A 12,030-nucleotide genomic window follows, 5' to 3' on the forward strand; every position below is an offset into this window, starting at 1 on the left:
TTTCTCTACAATTAAATCAACTTTATTTAACAGCTTCGTTACAACAAGAACAAAAATGTAAGGCAAGTTAGTTCGGTAGGCTTGTTTTAGCTATAGAAAGAGAATTAGTGATAGGCATTTTGTAGTAGCGTTTGCATTTATCTGACTGAGCTGGTTTGAAATCAAGAAGGAAAAGACCATCAGATTCCATATGAAAATATCAAGATCTTCTCTACAATTAAATCAGCTTTAATCAGCATAGTGATCGTGCCATGATCAGGTGGATATGTATTTTCTTTTACATCTCCATGAGGCTTAAATTGACAATGAATTTATATAATAAACTGAACCCACTATTTTAAATTTAAGAAGTTGTGATGTGAAGTGCTTTATCAATTAATAATTAGAACTAGCGGGAACTGTTTAAATTCCACAGTGGGCTCTTTCATATGTAATATATTGATGTTAGCATTCTATGGATGTTCAGCGTAAGTGAAGACGCCCTGATTTTACTGTACCTCTTTTGTTAAAACTGCAAAAGTATTTATCTAAGCTAGCAGGGACGTCCAGCGAAGCCTGATCATAAAATAAACTTAAATATATTTTAATTTATGCAGATTTCGTATATATTATTATAGAGTCAGTTTTCTATCGATTTTTTTATAAAGTTTGGATTTCAAAAGTAAAAAATATATATATCTATGAATTGGGTGCATCAGCTTGAATCGAAAACGAAACCAAAAGTTATCAATATATATATATATATATATATATATATATATATATATATATATATATATATATATATATATATATATATTGAATTCCTTTAGCTAAAACCGAAATATTAACAAATAGTTGCCTTTCATAATATTAAGTACATATTTTGTTTCTTTTCAAATTACTAATTACATTGTTGCTTTCTCTATATAATATAAGCGGTCGGCACACGTGGACTCATTATTATCCTTTCCTTCATAGTAAGCTTCTTTTTTTTTTACAAGGAGGTCACCACTTATAAAGGCCCGGAAGCCACTCAGGGATAAGGGTTATTGCATGTACAGTATGTTGTACGTTAGTGTTGAGATTTCATAAAGTGTCTACTTAAGGGGGCGGTTCATCAGGAATTTGTTTACGTTGGATTTGAAGACATCCCAGTTGTAGTCAGGTGGGAAACAGGCAGATGGAACAGAGTTCTACTGGCGTGCTGTTCTAAGAAAGAAGCTGTGTTCATGGAATCTACGTTTTGATTTAGGCACAGATAGAGAGTGGGGAAAATTTTTGACAGTGGCTTCAGCGAGACCGGTGTTTTTCATAAAAGATTGGCGAGGGGGGACCAGAGATTGGAGCTCAGACGAGCACTTGCCATGGAAATAACGATAAAACAAGGATAGGCTCGCAACGTCTCTTCTGTGGGAGAGAGGTTGCAGGGAAGAGAAAAGGGCATCCCCCACTAAGCCACGAAGTCTATTTTGTACTCTGTCAAGGCAGGATAGGCTATTTTTAGCAGCTCCTGCCCAGATATGGCAGCAGTATTCCATCCTGGGACATACTTGGCTTTTATATAGATAGAGAATTGCATCAATAGTGAGATATCTTCTGGAGCGGTAGAAGGAACCCACCATCTTTCCAGCGACCCTGGCAACAGACTTGATGTACATGTTCCATTTCATATCAGGAGTAAAGGTCAAGCCCAAAAGCTTGTCAAAACATTGAGCTTCTCCTAGGCGAGAGCCATCCATTACAATTGATGCCAGCTTATTTTTAATTGTTTATCTCATTTATTACAAAATTAATTTCAATAATTCTTCCGTCATAACAAATGCAGAAAAACCAGATTTTATAAAAGCTTTACTCATGAAAGCAACTGAGCAACATAGACCTTCCATAGTCTGTTTTAATAAGCATATAAATATCAGGAATCACACCCACTCGATGCAACTCCTCCACTTGATCATTCCCCAACCTTCTCCTCTGTTGTTCATAATGAAAACTGACTTCCAAATGACGATCATTGTTGAATGCTTTTCCTTTGCTTTCCTTACGTTTCAGGTATATGAAGCAATTCATCAGTGCCAATCCACACCTAATCAAAAATGCATCTGATGTTATTAAGTATTTGCCATTTGTGAACCAATCAGAGGACATTTTGAAAGATAATCTGCATGAACAAGTTAACCTGGATAAACTGAAGAAAAGTATGTCATTCGTTATTGTCTATTTAGTATCAAATTAATGAAAGACATTTTGCACATTTTCATACATACACAACTAAAATATGTTTAATTAAATTTAACACATTTTTTTTTGCTTCTCGACTTGTAAAAGTTTTGCAACTTCAGTTTGAAAGTTGCTCTTTCTTCTATTAAAATAAGTTATTAAGAAGAACAGAAATTGATTAAGTTAGGAAGCCATCAGACAAAATCCCAGAAACCCAGTTAGTTGGTGATAAGTTGATTGGCTTCTGAGATAGGTATTATTTTCAGTAACCTTTTCAATGTTTCTTCCTATTAAAGTGTAATGAGATAAGCTAACTTACCGATTTCATGAATAATGAACTTAACCAGAGAATATATACACACACACGCACGCACGCACACACACACACACACACACACACACACACACACACACACATACATATATATATATATATATATATATATATATATATATATATATATATATATATATATATATATATATATAGTTGTAACAGTTCATGGTACTTATGGCTCCCAGAATCATGACGGTAATTCTGTAACATACTTTTGTTGATTCACTTTTTTCTTAACTGTATAACTGTCTTTGTCTTGATTGTTATCAACCTGCAAACTTACAAAAAGGGTGACAAGGATAAGATTGGAATATTACTCACACTTGTGCCACACACATTGGCAGCAAGAATTCACAAACAAAACTTCACAACGTTATGAGGAAACATATGCAGTACTTAACTCTGACATTAGGTTATGGTTTAATGCTGATTACTGTTTCGAAGGCCTTTAAAATAAGGTTCTATGACTCATCAAAATGGCCAATCATCTAACAAGGCTGGAAGTGCTCAGTCAGCACAAAAATACTTAAGGTAACAATCTGACTATAACAAAAGTGCTACGTATAGTAGAAATAAAGGAGTCTGCTTGCAAATTGAAGCTATACGCATCCCAGTCGAAGAGAGCAGTATGCATGCAACTGAGGCTAAGGATAATAAAAAGCCAATGTAGTGTAGATATTGTGGCAAAGGACATTTTCGAAATGAAATAATATTCAGCAAAACGGGACATTTTCTAATGTTTGCCGCTATAAGAAAAGAGATAAAAAAACAAAAAAGTAAAAGAGTGTTATAAAAATAGGAGAATCGACATAGCGACACAAAATGAAAGTAATGTTAGTGGTTCAAGTAAAGATATATATATTTCCACTCTATTCAAACACTATAGAGGTGTACCCCAAGGTAAAAATTGGCAACACACAAGTGCAGATAAACGTCAGTGCGAAGGGCAATACAAGTGCTATGCGCAATCTTTTACCTAAAAAAGTATCTAAAAAAGTAAAATGCATAAAAACAAAAAGCAACAGCAATACGGTTACTTGCTTTCGGCAGAACAATAATTGATCAAAAAATGAAACATGTTGGTTAGGGGTAAGATTCTGCAACAGATTTATTTGTGCAGCATTCCATGTTGTAAATTCAAAAAGGGCCAATATTGATAGAACTACAGACATCCCTACAACTACAAAAAATCATCAAATATTGACAAACGATGTAAAAGCATCCCAGCAGAATACAAAACCAGTTCCAATGCCACAATCAAATTGGAAAGAAAATTTAAATAAAAGAAAGAAAATTATTCAGGAATTCCCCAGTGTATTTGATTCTATTGTTTGTCTACCTGGTGAATATACCATTCATGTGGACCTAGACAGAACCAACACTATAGATGAATTTATTTGTTTGTGTAACCAAAACCAATGGTTAAGTCAGACTATACCTAAACCCTCATGACTTAAACAAAGCAGTGTACAGACCACATTATATCATTCTGACATTTGAGGACGTCATTGTTGAGCTAAATGGCACTAGATGGTTCACAACCATTGCCATCAAATCTAGATATGGGCACCTCAACCTGAATGAGAATTCAAGAAGACTTACAACATTTATAACACTATATGGTAGATACATGTTTAACAGGTTTCCCATAGGAGTAAAATGCGCCAAAGATGAATTTTAGAGATAAAAGAGAATTTAGGTGAACTTAAAAACGTCCTTTCTATACGAGATGAGATAAGAGTATTAGGTTAGTGCAAAAATAATGTTTTTTTAACGTTGAGTTGAACGTCAAGCAATGACATTATTTTTACGCCAACCTAATATATGAATTCGAAACAGATGGTAGTGATCATGATGAAGCACTGAAGCAACTAATGTTTCGGGAAGGAAAAAAAACTGCAAGTTCAACTAAGACAAATTTACAGCAAAGTCATATCATTTCAAAATATGGTATCAAACCAGATCTTAAGATTGTAGAAGCGTTTATACAAATGCAACTACCTAAGAATGTAAAACAGTTCACCAGTTTTCTAGGATTGGTTAATTACCTAATCAAATTCTCACCAACTTGCAACCTTGACTAAACCTCTTCGTGACTTGATACCTAAAAGAAATGATTTCACGTGGTCATCCCAGCAACAGAAAGTATATAAGGAAATCGAAGAAGAGATCGAAAGAAATACAACACTCTGATATTTTAACCCAAAGGAATCTATTGTGTTGCAGGTAGTTGCATCGATTGCAGGTATAGGCGCAGCTCTGCTAGAAAAGGGGATATCAGTTGCATTTGCAAGCAAGACATTGTTATGTAAAAGAGAAACATGTTAGGTTGCTTACGGGAATAACATTTTTCCATTTGTTGTGGTGCGGGATTCGATATAACGCGGGAAGGATGTAAATTGTGTATATATTTATGAGTGTCTCTTATATATATATATATATATATATATATATACGTGTACCTATGACTGTTTAGTGGTGAGAGTATGCAAGTGTATATACGTGTGTGTGTATATGTGTGGTCGTCTATCTAAAGTTCGTTGTGTGTGTATGTACATTTAAATACAGTTCATAACGAACAATAATATACATACATACCTTTATTACAACATAATGGACGAATAACATTTATTTAGGGGTTTCAATATCTGGCCAATCGGCAAACATCTTTGGTCTTGGCTTGACGAAAAGCTGCAATAAAAATTCTCCCCAAGAATGACAGAGCTTCAGGTTTTATTTTCGACAACTTTTTTATTCCAGGGTGTTTTTCCCCCTCTTGGAAAGTTGCAATGTTGACTACGTTCTGACTATCGCTATTTACTCTGAGTCATCTCAATCTGTTGATCGTCTCTGTCTCTTTCTTGACTCCGACTAACTGTTTTCTCTCTAATTCATTTCCACATATTTCAAAAAGACCGTCTCCCCCCCTCTGAATGACGTCATTAAGATAATCACCTGATGTTTTTACATGTCATTATTTCTAAGTTGTCAACTAAATTGTTATGATAACATTTTTAAATTAATATTCCTAAATTAATGTAAATAAATATTTATTCGCAATATTTTGACTCTTTTTAAAACATATTTTAGTTGACAAAACTTTTTGGCTTGAATAATCATAATAATCGTCGACCAGCACACTTTTGACATTGGCCAGTCAATATCTAACACACTGTTCGTTAATTTGGAATGGGAATAGCAAAGGGAAGAAAAAAGTTAATTTCTTATTCTATGTTAATGTCCACAATCATATATCAAACCAATCTAATCCGACGGGATGAACCATAATAAATACAATCAACAACGGGGAAAAAAATTATTAATAGCCTTTGTATAAAGCAGGTATGTATAACATTTTTATACTACTGGACTGATTTTAGTAGATTATAATTTTTTTATATAGTTAGACATTTTCATGCATAAAATCATTCTTTTAAACAATGTTTTTTCAGTTTATTTTATATCTCTCTCTCTCTCTCTTTGTTCTTTTGTTTTCAAGCTATGCCAACAAAGTCTGAAGATGATTGGGGCGTTGCTACCCCTGACACGCTACAACGTGAACATGCCAAAAAGTTACATATTAGTGGTGAAGGTTTCCTGGGACACTATGCCCCACTTTTTACATCTAAACTTGAAGAAAAACTATTGGCTGAGTGAGTAAACATTTTTGGAAACTTAAAAAAAAAAAGTACATTCTACTTTAATAGCTTCTTCCTTCGAACACCTGGACTTTGGAATTCCTTTCCTGCTACCTGCTTCCCTGACTGTATTTATATACAGAAGTTCAAATCTAACGTAAGCTTACATCTTGTTAATCTTTCTTAGGCATGGTCCCAATTAGTAGCCCCTTATGTCTATGTGACGATATGCCTTGTTTTGGGTAAAGGTGAGGTTTTTTTTGGGGGGGGGGTACAAGGAGGTCACCACTTATCAAGGCCCGGAAGCCACTCAGGGATAAGGGTTATTGCAAGTACATTACGTTAGTGTGGAGATTTGATGAAGTGTTTACTTAAGTGGGCGGTTCATTAGGAATTTGTTAACATTAGACTTGAAGACATCCAAGTTGTAGTCAGGTGGGAAGCAGGCATACGGAACAGAGTTCCACAGACGTTCAGTTCTAAGAAAGAAGCTTTGTTCATGGAATCCACGTTTTGATTTAGGCACAGATAAAGAGTGGGGGAAATTTTTGACAGTGGCTTCAGCGAGACGGGTGTTTTTCATGAAAGATTGGCGAGGGGGGACCAGAGATTGGAGTTCAGACGAGCACCTGCCATGGAAATAACGATAAAACAAGGATAGGCTCGCAACGTCTCTTCTGTGGGAGAGAGGTTGCAGGGTAGAGAAAAGGGCACCCCCCCCACTAAGCCACAAAGTCTATTTTGTACTCTGTCAAGGCAGGATAGGCTGTTTTTAGCAGCTCCTGCCCAGATATGGCAGCAGTACTCCATCCTTGGACGTACTTGGCTTTTATATAGATAGAGAATTGCATCAGTAGTGAGATATCTTCTGGAGCGGTAGAAGGATCCCACCATCTTTCCAGCGACCTTGGCAACAGACTTGATGTATGTGTTCCATTTCAGATCAGGAGTAAAGGTCAAACCCAGAAGCTTGTCAAAACACGGGGCCTCTCCCAGACGAGAGCCATCCATCCCAATTGATGCCAGATGGGGATCAGAGCGTTGATGATATAAGGATAGGAGTTTGGTTTTAGATGCATTAAAGGTAACCAGCCACGTCTTCCCCCACTGAACCACGCGCTTGAGATCAGAGGAGAGAGAATCAGAGAGAACTTTGTCATTTACAGCCTTTGATGTGTTACCATAGATGGTCGTGTCATCAACATAGATGTCAACGAATGATTTAAGTATGTGTTTAGGGAGGTCATTGATGTAGATCAGGAAGAGAGTTGGGCCCAGGATTGACCCCTGAGGGACTCCAGCATTAATACTGCAGGCCTCTGATTTTTGTCCATCGACCACTACTCTTATGAGCCTATCGGAGAGAAATGATTTAATAATTGAGAAAACATTTCCAGTTATACCGTAGCTGGAAATATTGTGAAGTAGACCCTTATGCCATACCTTGTCGAAGGCCTTTGATATGTCAAGAGCAATTGCCCTAGAAAGGAAGCCTTTGTCAAGAGATTCACTAATCCTGTGAGATATAACCGTCAGCACATCTGCAGTAGATCTTGCAGAACGGAAATCATATTGTGTGTTACTAAGAAGGTTGTTTCTGCTGAGGTGGTTGGCTATTTCTCTATTTAATATAGATTCCAGCAACTTACTCATAACACACAAGAGACTTATTGGTCTGTACTGAGAGGGAGATGACTTATCACCTGAATTCTTAAATACAGGGCAAACTGATGAGGTTTCCAGGGAGTCGGAAAGCATTTCTCCTTAAGGCAGCGCTTAAACAGTTTCGTAAGTATGGGAGCAAGTTCTGGTTGAATCTTTCTGACATTATAATTGGGATGCCGTCAGGGCCAGTTGCTTTACTGGAATCAAGGTTCTTGATTAGCTTGGCGACCTCATGCACGGATATTTGTATGTTACCTAACGTGTTCTGTGTTATAGGAGGAAATATGGGGAGTTGATGGCCTTCGTCGCATAGGGTAGAATTAGCTGGAAAGTTCTTGGCAAATAGTTTGGCCTTGTCTGATGCTAATGAGATGACCTCCGGTCCATTGATAATGGTTGGGATAGAACGCACACATCTGTTCAGGATTCTATTTGTTATTTGCCAAAACTGATGTGAACCAAGCCGCTCATCAGCTACCTTGGATTTAACAGACTGGGCATATAGCTCTCTTGCGTTTTTTATTACTCTTTTACAGGGATTGCTTGCAGTCCTGGAAGCAGCTTAAGTCTCAGTGCATCTATTAAAACACACAAATGATCTAGATGTACATTTGATAGCTATATGATATAGATGTGCATATGATAACTATATGATATAGATGTACATTTGATAACTATATGATATGGATGTACATTTGATAACAGTATGATATACATGTACATTTGATAACTATATGATATAGATGTACATATGATAACTATATGATATAGATGTACATTTGATAACTATATGATATAGATCTACATTTGATAACTATATGATATAGATGTACATATGATAACTATATGATATAGATCTACATTTGATAACTATATGATATAGATGTACATTTGATAACTATATGATATAGATCTACATTTGATAACTATATGATATAGATGTACATATGATAACTATATGATATAGATGTACACTTGATAACTATATGATATAGATGTACATTTGATAACTATATGATATAGATGTGCATATGATAACTATATGATATAGATGTACATTTGATAGCTATATGATATAGATGTACATATGATAACTATATGATCTAGATGTACATATGATAACTATATTATATAGATGTACATATGATAACTATATGATTCAGATGTACATATGATACCTATATGATCCAGATGTACATTTGATAACTATTTGATCTAGATGTACATATGATAACTATAATATCTAGATGTAGATATAAGTATATATGATAAGTATATGATCTAGATCATATAATTATCATATATAGTTATCATCTAGATTATATAATTATCTATATAGTTATCATCTAGATGTACGTATGATAACAATATAATATAATATATAATATAATTTGGATATTATAAGTATATGGTCTAGATGTACATATGATAACTATATGATCTAGATATGGACATGATAACTATATAATCTAGATGTGGATATGATAACTTTATGATCTAGATATGGACATGATAACTATATAATCTAGATGTGGATATGATAACTATATGATCTAGATGTGGATATGATAACTATATAATCTAGATGTGGATATGATAACTATATGATCTAGATATGGACATGATAACTATATAATCTAGATGTGGATATGATAACTATATGATCTAGATGTGGATATGATAACTATATAATCTAGATGTGGATATGATAACTGTATGATCTAGATGTGCATATGATGACACTATAACTCTAGAATTATCCATCGCCTGATTCTAATAAAATTTTAAATAAGGATTCTATGGATCAGCATTAGCTATTGTTATGTATACTATCATACAAGATTATATTTATTTGTAAATATTAAGTATGAATCACCAGATCCTATGAAAATGTGTGATTCTTTATTAGGATTCGTTTGAAGAGAGAATTTGGCGTGGTCCTTAGCTTTAGTAGAAGCCATCTTGGAGCATGCTTGTGTACAACCAAGAACTACGCCGACATTTAATATGAATTGGGGTGCAAATTCATTGTTGTAGCGAAGGGGAAAAAAACAACATTTTATATAGAACATGCCTGCATATAAAAATAAAACATTGAAATAATTAGAGGGTCACCAGATGACGTCACCTATCTAAAACAACCAAAGTTTAGTTTAAAAAAAAAGAAAGTGGAAAATACATAATTTTATAATAAAACATTTTTATACAAGAAAAAATACATAAAGTTATTTTTTTAATAATGAAAATGTTCAAAGTTTAACACGTGCTTAGATAAAGAAGTTGAGTGAATAGTAGTTACAAATCAAATTGCTCATTGTGTGAATATGTGCATATTTGAGTATTTGAAAGCATGACATTGTGTACATGTATTTGTTAGCTTTGTTCTTTTAGTGTGTGTGTAGAAAGGCTTGGTATATAAGTCACTGACTTCTTTCGTCTTGCCATGGTGGGGTGTTGAGCTGGCCTGCTTGGGTTCTTTTTTATTTGGCTGGTGGAGTCACCCTCAAGTTTTGGTTGTTTGTGTTCTAATTTTATAGGATTTTCAACTTTGCACTGGTTTACTACTCTCATGTATAGGTGTCTTTGAGGTTTGTAAAGATTTCCATTGATTGAAAATTCTTTAATTTAATTAAACACGTTCATGTTAAAAGTTGTCAGCTTTAGGAAGTGGCAAAGAGAGTGCATGGAAATGAACCAAAGAAAGAAAGAAGGTGAACAATCAGAACCATTTGCATCTTAGTATTCGCTTGAATCGCATATCTAATCTATTAAAAAAGCGAGGGTTGAGGAGAAAGGACAAACAATGATATAGTAATTATTTGAATTAACCTTCAATAATAAAACATTAAATATATACATATAGTAGTAAGTTTAGAAAATATATATTAAGCTATACCGAATTTTCTGGGTTTCATATGCATGTGGATTCGTCGGACTATTGCATGGAACCGATGTTAATTGCCATATATATTTTCAAAACTTACTATCTAGCTCTACTTATGTATCGAGCACTGTCGAAGTAAATACTGAAAATGGATACATGTATTTTTTTGTAGAAACAGAAACTAATATATATATATATATATATATATATATATATATATATATATATATATATATATATAGATATATATATATATAGATATATATATATATATAAAGAGAGCCTAAAAGCTTTACAAAAATTGTTTTAATGAAACTCATAGATCAACTTAATTCATGTTAACTGATATACAACTAAAAACATTTTTGCATGTTTTGATTTTCTTCTTTCAGCCGGCAATATATTGATTCAATTCGTGTGAAAGATGATATTTTGTCAAGTGCAAAGGAGAATCTAGAAACTTACATCAATTCACTAAAATGGCTTGAACCTATTTATAAGACGTGCAAAGAATGGACAATTGAATCACTTTCTACATTCGACAATTTACCACCACCACAAGTTGAGGTAAACATTTCTTCAATAAATTGAATATAAGTCAACATTTTACAAAATATGATTTAAATTTTAAAATTCCTAAAAATCTTTTTCAACCACCAAATTTAAACAATATTTTATCATCAGTCTGTCTCTGAAACTACATCACCATCTACGTCTATAATGTTTTTGAAAAATAAAAGTTTTGATTATTATGGATGAAGCGCCAAATTGTTTTTGAAAACATTATTTCTTCATATTTTAGCATAAGTGTTCAGTTGAATATATTTTGATATGGGAATGATACGATGAGTGTGTAATGTGAGTCTTAAAGACAGAATTAAATTTGACATTCTCAAGGGAAGATTAAATTTGGCTAGTAGAGGGAGATGTGTGCAGAACAGATTTTGTCATTATTGTCACATATAAAGAATTGATAAGAATGCATGAAATTGATGAGTAGAACATTTGCAGTAACAGGTTCAGTTTTCAGGGGAAGACCAGTGAAAACATGGGGGAAAGTGAGATTGATTTGAGAGAAAGAGATAAATGAAGATCTGGCCAGAGAGTTTGGAAGTCAATTTCTAAAATCTGTCCAGCACATGCTAGCACATAAACAGTCATTATGCCAAATATGATTTAGTGATTTATTTGGTGTGTTCAAAAATTTAAGATAACTAATAAAAGCAGGTTAATTTTAGTAAATTATCTCTTCTGGAGATTTCTTTCAGCAGCAAAATTGAAAGGCAGATGAATTTACTTGACAATTA

The 12,030-nt window shown here is 33.9% G+C and overlaps 1 protein-coding gene across 1 annotated transcript in view; it reads left to right on the plus strand.

Moving 5' to 3' along the window:
* LOC145291381 (dynein heavy chain domain-containing protein 1-like) overlaps positions 1-12,030 on the plus strand; it is a 494,383-nt gene that overhangs the window by 75,189 nt on the left and 407,164 nt on the right. Inside the window, exons 19-21 of the mRNA XM_080137171.1 lie at positions 2,032-2,177; positions 6,036-6,189; positions 11,116-11,290. Coding sequence (XP_079993297.1) covers positions 2,032-2,177; positions 6,036-6,189; positions 11,116-11,290 — 475 coding nt within the window. The remainder of the gene's footprint in view (positions 1-2,031; positions 2,178-6,035; positions 6,190-11,115; positions 11,291-12,030) is intronic.

This window comes from Euprymna scolopes, chromosome 12 (assembly GCF_053919585.1).
Source record: "Euprymna scolopes isolate OS-2025 chromosome 12, ASM5391958v1, whole genome shotgun sequence".
Lineage (NCBI taxonomy): Eukaryota > Metazoa > Mollusca > Cephalopoda > Sepiida > Sepiolidae > Euprymna > Euprymna scolopes.